Source organism: Neolamprologus multifasciatus, chromosome 2, assembly GCF_963576455.1.
Source record: "Neolamprologus multifasciatus chromosome 2, fNeoMul1.2, whole genome shotgun sequence".
Lineage (NCBI taxonomy): Eukaryota > Metazoa > Chordata > Actinopteri > Cichliformes > Cichlidae > Neolamprologus > Neolamprologus multifasciatus.
Window position 1 is genome coordinate 10600992 of NC_140440.1, and position 12755 is coordinate 10613746.

Sequence of the window (12755 nt, forward strand, 5' to 3'; positions counted from 1 at the left end):
ACTTTCAAATCCCGGTAGCACTGCAACCACATAAGCTAGCGCAATCATGTTTTTTTGCACATGAAACCGGAGGAGTTGTACTTACATCTTATGCCATCAGCTTGTCCTAAGTCACAGTTTCCTTCCACATATAGCTTTGCAAAAAATGCATAAAAAGCGCTTGCAGCAACAAAAACATAATATTCCAGAAACACGCTTTGCCGATCCGATCAGCTGTTCATAACACTTCCTACTTGGAATAGACGTCAGCGCAAACTTTCGCATGTCTGCCATTACCTGCCTCATGAGCCTATACTGGTGTTTTTAAAAGTTATCTTTGACTTTATGACTTTCTGTGTGGTTTCTGGGATGCTTAGGACTCATATTGCACTGCTGGAAATAGTTTATTTTGATGCATATGCTGCTTTTTTGCAAATTTGCACTATAATATTTATTTTTGTTTTTCCTGCAGTATATAAAAATTGGTGTATTTCAAAAATAAAACTATGAAGACACTCAAAATAAATTTCCTGTGGTGGGAAACTATTTTGTGCAACTTTTTTGTATTTACAGTTTTGAGGGATAAGCCTCTTAAATTTCTCTAACTAGAAATATATGTTAAAAAAACAAAAACAATTTTCATTTTTTTTGTAGTTTATTGCACTTTTTTGCAATTTATGTAATTACTATGCACTTAATGCACACATATTATTAAAATTTAGGCTGTAATGGTTGTATTGATGTATATCAACTTGAAATGCTCCCAAAAATGGCTCCACAGCATGTAAAAATATAATATAAGCTCTGGCGGACTTGGTTCTATGGTAGGTCTTAAAGGGATAACAGAGACCTGATAGAAAGCTTTCTCATTTAAAACTGTTCTTCCATCAAAAAACATCAAACACGGATAATTTTGTCAAGTTATTACTGACTGAAAAAATCTATTAGAAAAATCCTGTTGCTGCAATGTTGTACATGATGACCACTTTGATGACAGTGACTCACTTCTTTAGTTCATAACTCATAAAGGTGACATTTCTGTTTTATAAGAAGGCACAGGATTGCAGAAAGTTCCCTGTGATTATTAACCACGGTGAAAGGCAAATTTGTCAGTTGTTTGGCTGCTCACTGAAACAACTATGATACACTGCCATGAAATTCTGTGCAGGCAGTCGTTTTAACCTGGAGAATGTAAAATGGAAATCACTTTGATGACCCTGAAAAACAGCATCGCAGTTATACCCGTTTTCTACATTCTCCTCTGCTTATCCACTTCAGGGTCATGGGGGCGGGGCTAGAGCCTAGCCCATCTGTCATACGGTGAGAGGCAGGGACAGACAATCAGTGTGTTAATTGGGTAATCACCAATTAACCAAACACTGCTCAGGTCTCTGGATGCACAGAAACAAAAACTGCACACAGAAATGTTTAGTGTAACCTCGCAAAGCTGCTCAAAAACTATTCTTTTGTTTTATTATTTTTTTTATTTTTTCCTCACATTCCTGAATAAGTTTAGTCTTTTCTCGATTTCGACTCTTTGACATGCACCACTAGATATATTTACCCCACATTCTACCTACACAGATTTATTGTGCTTCTGAGACATTTTGACACTGATGGGCATAAAAGCTGAAACTTTGTGTTTCTCAGGACTCCTTTTATTCATTGTGACACCTTGCACCATGCCTACGTCTTTTTCTTGAGCTCGTTGCACGAATTTGATTTTCAGTGGTTATTGTATGACTGAAAAGTTTGATGTAAAGAGCAACAAGACCTTACCTCATGATTAAAGTACTGTACAATATCTCTGTGCAAACCGAAGAGACTGTTACATTTTTCACGTAAACTTCGGTGCATTCCCACATCTGTTCCGAATCACAAGAAGAGTTTGTTTTGTGACTGATGGAGAGGAAAATGATTGCCAAACTGTGTGCAGAAGGCTTTGGGAATATTTCCGCCAATAGTTTAAAGTAATCCTTATGTAAGTAGCATGCTTTACTGAAAATATAGAATGAGGCAATTCCCCACAGCCGGGTTCTCAGTAATCCTCATCCTCATTGTCTTCAGCTTAATGTCGATTTCATGTCTGGCAGTGGCATTAGCTCTCTTGCTCAAAATATTCATTTGCCTTTTATCTTCTCATAGAAGTTAGTTTTATAGTCAAAAACAGCGTTTTAGGAGCTCTGCAAACATGCGCAGTCCTAAATTTTACAAAATTAATTACCTTTTTTTTAATCTTATCGCTACATGGCAAATACTGCATACATGAAGTAAATTTTGAAAGAGTCATATAATGAAGTAGAATTTAGTAGTGACAGGGTTTGTTTGGAGACCCGTTTTCTTTTTTTAAATTCATTTGAGGTTATAGTGAATAATTTATCCACTGCCTTTGCAGAGTATACATTATGAGAGTCTCTGAAGCACTGGAGCAATGCCAGAAGAGAAGACTTTCAGCGACGGTAGTGACTGTAGAGTATCTGATGTTTAAAGGTAGAGAAATGAGACACAGCTAGAGGTCATTCATGTCCTTCTATTTTTAAGAAGCCATTGTGTTAGCCCAGAGAAAGGCAGCCGATTTCAGTGTGTGGTCAGGTTTCAGAACTCAGCAGTAAAGTTGTCCCTCGTATAGCACAGAGAATAAAACATGTGTTGTGGTGTAGTGCCCCCCTCCATCCCCCCAACGCTCTCCCCCGCACAATAGTTCCCCAGCCATATCACATGTCCCCACACAAGTCTCCCGCTGGGTTTTGAGACGTTGTTTTTCTACCGCCAGTCTGGCACAATGACAGATAAGAATGCATGAATTATATGATTCATTTCTGGGGTTTCAGCAGGTGGTGCGACTTTGCGTTCGTTTGGCGGTTCAGTTCTCGTATCATCCGTCTGCCTCTCAAAAGATTAATAGAGTCACGGGGAAGGAAGAGGGAACCTTCGCCGTGGCTCTTAAGTGGCCTTGTTCTTTGAGCCAGTAAATAAACGATGGGAGATGGTTGTACCAGACATGAAGCGGGAGGGAAATGAGAGGCTAAAGCTGTTGATCATCTTTCTCTCTCGCTCTTTCGCTCGCACGCACGCTCTCACTCTCATATACGTAATGACCCGGAGATAAAGTGGCAAAATAGAAGACTTTTTGCCCACCGGTGAAAAATGCAGAGGGAACGCTTTTAAAATTCTGCTCCACGGCTGAGGAATTGGAACAGCTAAACGTTGATGGAGAAATATAGTTTTGTCTTTCTCTTTAACTGTACCTTCAAACAGAGGACTACCTTAACAAATCGCTTCGCACTTAAGAATATAAAAATAAAGATTAGTGTTTGACAAGTTCTACCTGCAGGCCCAGCAGTCGTGATGAATAATGGCAGAGGATGAGGATATCTGATGCTTTAAATTATGTATGAATATTGCGTGTTTGTGATTTACAAAGCAGAAATGCACAAGAAAATACCTTTTTTTTTAGGGGAAAACAGGGAATGAACTGCTAGAGGTGCTGGACCTACTGACCAGAAGCAAATCCATTTACCAGCAGGGAAAATCTGAGTTGGGGAAAGTAAATGAGTAATGCTCCCCCATGCCAGACTAACTACCACAGAGGTGCCCTAAAGTGAAACATTTAACCCCCCATCCCCACCCAACACTATAACCACCACTGCCGCTCCCATTTGCTCCAGTAACATTACAGTTTGACCAGCGGTAGAAGGTGAACAACATAAATTATAAATCTGCCACCATATGTGAACATCTGGTGGCAGATTTATGTTTCCACGTAGACACAGTGTTCAAAAATTCCCTTTTCTTCTTTTTGAACCAAACGTATACACACATTGTTGCCCGCAGACTTTAAATGAGCAAAAGCCTCCGCTTTGGACTCGTCACTGCCTAACACTGTATGCGTTCTGTATTCCAACTGCATTTTTCCTTTCACATCTCGAGTACTTACGGCTTCACCTTATAAAAAATGGCCGTGGCGATTCTGTTGTGTTGTAGAACTGCTTTTCTTTTTCAAAACCCTTCATTTTTTTTCCCATTCGTGACAGTTTGCCTCGAGCGTTGAATTTTGTTGTTCTGAATTCCTATAAAGTGCCTCTTGACACGTCACTTGCCTGGCTTTGCAACTTCTCACATCAAGAGGATGTCTGTAACTGAGCTGAAGAGCTCATTCCAACACAATTCTTGTTGATATATTATCTTTCATCACAAGTATTACTACAGACATTTATCACGCTGGCGAACGCAAGACTTCAGCATGACACTGACAAAAGGCTCTTTTTCAGAAGCAACAGCACTTGCTGGAATAATCGCGCTTGGATCGCACCCTCTTCAAATACAATTTAGGGGAAATTCCAAATTCAGCAAGGTCAGATAACAATACTGTGGATATTTCACTCGTGAATCTCATTTGATAGCCTCACTGCTGGGTGGATTTTTCACTTCATTTACCGAGTTGACTTTACCGAGGAGACTGATAATTTAACTGTGAATGTTGTTGGCTAGAGAAGACGCTGTGTGTTTACACTTTATTCCCACAGTTTTCTGTAATGGCCTCACAAATTGAAATGCCCTTACAGCTATACGTAGTGTGTTCAGTTGTGTCTTGTCATAACAGCACCTATTTTTATATTGTGCATTAAATGCATGTAAAAAATGTATATTTGCATTCTTGTGGAATATAAATGCTGCGATATGAGTGCAAGACGCTGCAAAATCTTAACAAGAAGCCCTCAACCGACTGATTTATGGGTCCTTAAAAGCAGTAAACGGGCACAGAGAGTGGCTCTGTTAGGTGGCGTTTTCATGAGTAACGACCACTGACGTGTGTGTGTTCTTAACAATCAGTAAGTCATACCTCTTAGCTCACGCCTCTGGCAAGGGGATGACAGTTGTTAGCAGTGCTGATGCGGTGGATGCTTGTTGACACCGGCTGGCATTGTTTGTTTACTCAGCTCTTTCTGTGTTTGTTTGCCCTCACAGCCTGGCATCAGTCATCCGGGGTCAGGTCCTGACGGGGGATGGGACACCGCTGATTGGAGTCAACGTGTCTTTTCTGCACTACCCAGAGTACGGCTATACTATCACGCGGCAAGATGGCATGTAAGTTAGTTTCCTGTGTTCACGTGCATCGTTAGGGGCATGCAATGGAAAACACAACAATCAACAAGTGTAGACACCCAGCCAGCTCAGTCTTGGGTTTTAACCTTTGCTCTGGCGAAAATATAATTGTAGCATGTCCTGCTGTCCCCAGACTCGTGTGGAAAAATCCAAGAAAAAAAGGCTGTCCAGCAGAGGAAGAATTGTCCTGGCAGTTATCCAAAATGTGCTCCAAACAAATCGAAACAGCAGCACATTGTGCCCTAGAACAATTCCTCATGCAAATGTCACAGTGGTGGAGGCCATTTTGAACCAGGCTGTTTAAAATGCATTGAATCAGCAAGGGTAGAATCAATCTGCCCGCAGTGTAGTAAAACATGGGATTACTGCCTGACCTTCTCCTGCTATTACCACAGACCGGCTATTAATAATGGGAGCGCAAATACATACAAGGCAAACGTATGTCACACGTTTTACAGCGAGCGTTCGGCTCAGGTAGGAGCTTCGTTTCGCACACGGTCGTCAGAGATTATGAACCGAGCCTTCGTTCGAATTCAACAGATAGAAGCCATGTTTATGTGCTGCCAATGTGGAATAAAAGGCTTATTGAGTGGCAGAGAATTGTACAGCTGTTGTTATGAATCACAATCCTTGGGTCCCCAGATAGCCGAGGATTAGCTGATTTCTTCAGATATTCCGCCCTGTAACTCTTCTGACAAGGAGCGTGATAAATGGTCGGGGATAATCACACTTGGTTAGCCAACAGATCCGCTCAGTGTGTTAAGAAGGGGGGGGGGGGCAGCATCAAAGCCTGGCCTCTTGCAGCTGTGAGCTCCCCACTGCCCAAAGTGGAAAGAGCTTGAGAAGGAAGCTGTTTTAGGTCAGCTGCACAGCTTGGTTGTCGCTGCGTGTGCGTGTGCACGGGTCCGGGTGCGTACATGAGATGTGCAAGTATTCAAATCTCCGTTTGTGTGTGTGTGTGTGTGTCTTTGTGGATGTGGATACATACAATGTCACTACGCAGATGCTTTACCCCCTGGGTAGTGGAGCACGCTGAATATATAGAGCAGCACTTCAAAGACTCGCCCTTCATTTCCAAACCAGTAACTTTTCCCTGAGTAATGTTGTACTAATTAAACCAGTTCACCAGTGAAAACTCCCAGAACTCTGAACCAAATTCAACCATAAAGTGTCTTCTAACGCCACGCTGAGTGAACAGAAGTCATAAATTAGATTCAGTGAATAATAATATTATATGGAGACTGAACAGAGGGATCACTTTGATAGGGAAAACTGCCTTTGATAAAGGGATTATCAGCCTTAACATAAATATTTACTTTGCTACTTTGAACTTGAGGAGACATTTCAAAATGATATCAGTCTAAGTTTTTGCCATCATTAGTCATTAATAAAAAACAAATCCAAGGCGATGGTGGTGATTAAATCAGGAAATGTGCTAACACTGCTAATGAAAGGTCAGTTACTTTGTTAAAATAACTGATTATTGCAAATGAGCTTTACATAAAAAATAAAGGTGTTTGGATGTTATGATGAAGCATTTGACTTGTTTTCAACGTATCATGTTTAAGGGTTGTCTTTTTGACAGCTAAGAAATAGGGATGCACCGATACCGATACTGGTATCGGGGCCGATACTGTAAAATGTGTGTGTACTCATGCTCGTAAAAGTTAACCGATACCATGAACCGATACTAACTTATTTCATTAATCAGAGGGTGGCTTGTCATTTTTGTTGTCGTTTTTAGATTGGCCACTAGGGGGACATCCCGCGCTAAACAGGCACAGGGTTAGGCGAGTGAGACTGGCAGCTCCAGATAAAACAGAGAAACTGGAGGCTGCTGTAGCTAGGCTAAACAAAATGTCAGCAGTGTGGACCGGAACAGCCAACTTTAACTCAGGTTTTGGAAAAGCGATGAAAAATGTCAAGAGAAAATCCACGGGCAGTTAAAATAACAGAGGCTCTGACTCATTTTATTTCTCTGGATGACCAGCCAATGCCGGTCGTGGAAAGCATAGGATTGCATCGTCTTCTCAGCATACTCGAGCCGCGATATGAAATTGGACACTCTGCAATAATTTAAAAGTTTATTTTATTCTCAAACCTAATTTGTATTTATTTTATTCCAAACAGAAGTGTTTGTTTATTATTCTGAAAGCTCGAGACAGTGCCAATAGTTCAGTGATATTTTGTTAAATTACAATGTGGAGACTCCGCAATAATTTAACAGAAGTGCTTATTTTTCACTTGAAACTTTTTTTCAAAAACTTTTTTTGTGGTCATTTTTATTAAGATTTTATAAAATAGAGAATAAAATAAAACCTGTCTTCCAATTCATTGCATTTGTGTGTGTGTGTGTGTGTGTGTGTGTGTCTGTGTGTGTGTGTGTGGTAGAAGTATCGGTTTTTGTACTCTGTATCGGCAAGTACTCAGATCCAAGTATCGGTGTCGTATCGGTTTGAAAAAATTGGTATCGTTGCATCCCTACTAAGAAACATGTACAGTATATAGTTCTATTGTAACGAATGGAAATGAGAGTCAAAATAATGAAAATTAAGTTCAAAGATGTAAAAGAAACCTCTAAAGATTTTACTGCAGAAGATGATTTCAGTATTTTTACATAATAAGTGCAGGTTATTCAGTTGCTGTTTCTCTTTAAGCATTAAAATTCGTACGCTTCTATTTCCTTCCAACATTCGAAGGTTTGACCTCTTGGCCAACGGCGGAGCATCACTGACGCTGAGCTACGAACGAGCTCCCTTCCCCACATCGCACCGAACAGTGTGGCTGCCCTGGAACGTCTTTCATGTGATGGACACGGTGGTGATGAAGCGGGAAGAGAACGACATCCCCAGCTGTTACCTGACGGGCCTAGTCAGGCCCAACCCCGTCATCCTGGCCACACCCCTTTCCACTCTTTACAAGACCTCCCCAGAGGACAGTCCCATCATCCCAGAAACCCAGGTGAGATCCATGTCATAGAGGGGCATTGTATGGTAGTCAGTCCTAGATTTATTGGTATGACGCATTGTTTTGAACGAGCTGTGTTTGAGTCCAGTATTACAGACAGCAATGCTGAAAACACACAAGCACAGAGTAACAATAATGCTGTTATCTTCCTTTCACCATGGCTTTCTTCCCTTTTTTAAACTGCGTCAGATTTGCCTTACACGTTGCCTTTGGGCTTTGATTGAACCGAGGCATCTCCACTAAGCCATAAATTGTCTCATAGCAACACTGATAAATTCTAAGGGTACATTGCATGGAGGTTACATGCCTCAGGATTTGGTTTGTTTCCATTTGGCCCAAATCTATGTTGAAAATCCCTAAATGTAGAAGTTGACTCTGCAGCTTTTGCTGTTTTTACTGTTTGGAACAAATTGTGTCTGTGTTACATCAGAGGGATGAAATCAAAATCATTGGACATGCTTCAACATAAGCGTAGTGTCGGTATGTGAGGCAACCAGGACGAAAACGAAAAAAATAAGAGTGACTTCTGTCAATTATTAGTTGAGATGTTCAAGTATTTTTTTTTCCTGAGACTTTTAATAATGAAGAATTCATTTACTGCCTGTGGAGCTCAATTTGCATTTAGAAGATTGCAGTTTGTGGCTGGCATAAGTAAAAACTCTTCTTTAAATAGTTTGGCTTCCTAAAAAGTTCATAATGTTTGACTGCTTAGAATAAAATGTATGTATGTCTAGCAACAAACAAGGTTTTTCTGAGATGAAATTAGTTTTAATGTAACCTGGATAATAAATTGTATATATGTTATGCTGCATTTGAACCTATTCTCATTAAATACATACGTTTGTTCCGCCTATTAACTCTGTTACTTAAGTCTACTCCATGCTGTGGCTTTGGCACTGTTCTGACTGCTAATTAAATCTTAGGTCCTTCATGAGCAAGTGGCCATACCAGGCAGTGACCTCAACCTGGTCTACCTGAGCTCCAGGGCAGCTGGCTACAAGCCCATCCTCAAGGTGCTCCTGACCCAGGACCGTCTCCCCTTTGGCCTGATGAAAGTCCACCTGATGGTGGCCATCATGGGCCGTCAGTTCCAGAAGTCTTTTCCTGCCTTCCCCGACCTTTCTTACACTTTCATCTGGGATAAAACAGACGCCTACAATCAGAAGGTCTTTGGCCTGGCGGAGGCTGTGGGTGAGTTCCTGCTGTGAAGCTGCCTACTGAAGATGTTGTGTAAGCATAAGTTCACCGCCAGATACTTGTGCTACCTTCAGGCAGTGAACCTTAGTTGAACTTTTAAAGATTGATTTTACTTTTTTTAAATTGAGGGTTATTTAGCTGGGGACTGCTTTTGTTATCATGCGCAATAAAGATTTAGCAGGTGGTGTGAAATCCCGAAATCCCCCTGTGCTGCATTTTTGAAGGCCATTGCTCTTTTGCTGACTTCTTTGTTTTGCATGTATGATATTTCAGCAGCTGTGCACTTACTGAAATATTGCCTCTGAGGCAGAGGCCTGGAAAAAAAGGGGGGAAAAACAGCCAAGGGTCAATAGTCAGAAATACTGATGAAAAAATAAAGTGACAGAATCTTTTCATGCAGAATATTTTGATTATTTTATATTATAACTGGTTAACTGAACATACTTATTTATATACTCCTTTTGGCTTGGTCTTACATCTCCTTGCACTTGCATCATCACAGTTTACTGATAAAATATTCAAAGCCCAACATGGACTGAGAGTTCAGAGAATTTTGCAGCATTTGTGATTTTTCCTAAAATATGCTCCGTCTGAACTTTGATCATTTCAATATTTCTTGCCACCTTATATTTGGATTATTTGGAATTGTGGTTTATTTGCATTTACACAAGATAAAGCAGACAAATGAGAGGAGAATACATAAACTCCAAACAGTGCAGGCAAGACACAGAAACCCCATGGGCCTTCTAAACTCATCCCAGCTGGAGAAAATTAAACAGCCAAAGAGAAGGCAGAACCAGGAAATGCAAGAAACGGCGACGACATGTACTGAATGTCTTATAAGCTACAAGCCTCATTGCTGCTATAAGTGTCTTATAAGGAGGTTGTAACCTTGCTCACCACAGGCGTCTGCTGTCATTACTTTCAGTGTCAGTGGGATATGAATACGAGTCCTGTCTTGATGTGGTGCTCTGGGAGAAGAGGACAGCGGTGTTACAAGGCTATGAACTGGATGCCTCCAACATGGGCGGGTGGATGTTAGACAAACACCACATATTGGACATTCAGAATGGTAAGAAATCAACACGTATACAGTATGCATGTATGTCTGCAGATATAGGTAGCCTCTTTGGGTTACAGGCAGGCGGTCTTTACCCTGAATCACCGCAATAAATACTTGAATCAAAATGAAAGATGGTTCGTCATCCCATCTGCAGATAATAGAGGAGAGTTTTGAAGGGCCGATCATTCACAGTAATGACTGAATAAATCAGCGAGTAAGCCACCAGGGTGCAAGGCTCGCAACGATTCTACACCACTCAGCTATTTTAGGAAGAAGACGGCCTTTTGGCGCTCACGAAGGCTCACGCTTTTGATGAACAGGCGTCATGTTTAATTCTCGCATTAATTCAATAAACGTAATTAATTTCTCGCTCTGTCATCAATCAGATTCTCTTTAATCGGCAAGTACAATAAATGGACATGAGTTTGTCTTTGTCGAGCTGCTGCACAGTTATGAGAAAGGGGAAAGATACATAATGAAACTATCAAATATACCTACAGCAAAGTCACTGCTGGGTTACAGTACCGGGAGGTCACACTCAATAATCTGGAGATTTCAGCCAGCACACTATTAAGGGGTTTCAGTATGTTACTACTGTGGAGGCAGTAATATGACTGCAATTATAGGAAGTGTGCCTCAGGGCCTCGGGCTAGTGAGTGCATTGTCAGTTTGCCAGAGTGCTGTTTTGACATTAAACCCACTTCAGCTCACAACCGTTGTTCCAGTTGTCCAACACAATTTGTGTCCTTTTCATCTCGAAAATAGTCGAGGTCAGTCCGTAGTCTCACACTGTCCGAGTGGAGTTGGTGAATACATATTTTGTTTTCATTTGAATGGGTTTTATATTTTTGTTTGCTTTTTGTTGGCTGATCTTGGCTCATTTGGAAGTAAAATGAAGCATTTTTAAAATCCCTTGAAAAATGGATCTGTATAGTTAACAGAGCACACATTCATATACGATTCCTTTGTTGTGCCACGAGCAACAAGTGTATCTCAGAAAGGAAGTTACAAATTTGGTAAAGGTTTTATCACCTTCTTTTACCTAAACTAAACAGAATTGCTTTGAGGAAATGAATTGCACTTTTGCAATAAAATGCTACATTGTAGCCACAGCTGCCCTGGGGCGGCAAGCTACAATTTAGCTTGCCATCACCTGTGTGTGAATGGGTGGATGATTGTGTATAGTGTAAAGCACTTTGGGGTCCTTAGGACCAGTGTTGGGAAGGTTACTTTTAAAATGTATCCCACTACAGAATACAGGATACATGCCCCAAAATGTATTTTGTAACGTATTCCGTTACGTTACTCAATGAGAGTAACGTATTCTGAATACTTTGGATTACTTAATATATTATCATGCTGTTTACAACTACATGAATGTACTATTGCTGTGATTTATTACTGTTACTGAAGGTCCGCGGCTCCGAACCGTAGTAAAGGGACCTCTGGCTAATACGGTGGGTTCTGTGTCGGGCTCGTAGCCGAAAACTAGCTTTACTTTGTTGTCTGGGTCAACTTTGCTAGCGAGAGACAGAGAGAGGCGTTGAAAGGCTGCTCCAACGGAACTTATTGTTTTTGGAGGAAAACACGAACACGGTGTACAGTTGAGTCTTAATAGCTTACTTACAACTGGGCTCGTCAGGCTCTCTTCTTGGCTGCAGTGGTTATTATTATATTTACATGCTTCCAGCTCCCGTTTTTGCTCGATGACAGCTCGTACTTTTCCTTTTTCTCCCTCCCTCGCTCACAGACACATAACGTGTACGGCAGTCCATTCTCCCTGCAGCACGGACTACACTGCCTATGATGCTACATTCTTTAGAGCTATACCTGTAGCATTCTGCCTATTAGCTTAGCACAACAACAACAAAAAGGCCTCTCTCACCCAGGAAACAGGCAGAGAGAGAGCGTCACCCTGTAACCATGGCAACCGTAACGCTGCCACCTGGAACAACAGAACGTAGCTGTCAAACAAAACCCAAACAGGCCTGACCCGCCACAATATGAAACAGGGAAGTACCGCCGTGTAATCCATTTATTTCAACAAAGTAACTGTATTCTAAATACCACCTTTTTAAACGGTAACTGTAACGGAATACAGTTACTCATATTTTGTATTTTAAATACGTAATGGCGGTTCATGTATTCCGTTACTCCCCAACACTGCTTAGGACCAAGTAAAGCGCTATACAAATACAGACCATTTACAGACCATTTCTTTTGGTGCAGAACAGGGTTTTTTTTAATTATATATGCTCATCAGGTAGGTGGGTGAAACGAATCAGTATTAATCCCTTCAAAACATCATTAAGCACGTACTGTGCTAGTGATGGCTACCACTCTACAAACATCGCCCACTCAGAGGTCAGACTCTGCACTAACAGGTGTAAGTATTGAACTTTTATGATGAATTGTTCTTTACAGAGCTTTGTTTGAGCAGAAC

General features: G+C 41.0%; 1 protein-coding gene across 9 annotated transcripts in view; it reads left to right on the top strand.

Moving 5' to 3' along the window:
* Positions 1-12755, top strand: part of LOC146523986 (teneurin-3) — a 192381-nt gene that overhangs the window by 152774 nt on the left and 26852 nt on the right. For all 9 annotated transcript variants that reach the window (XM_085170575.1, XM_085170622.1, XM_085170597.1 and 6 more), the window contains 4 exons: positions 4948-5067; positions 7785-8046; positions 8976-9243; positions 10178-10321. In XM_085170575.1, the coding sequence (XP_085026701.1) occupies positions 4948-5067; positions 7785-8046; positions 8976-9243; positions 10178-10321 (794 nt within the window). The remainder of the gene's footprint in view (positions 1-4947; positions 5068-7784; positions 8047-8975; positions 9244-10177; positions 10322-12755) is intronic.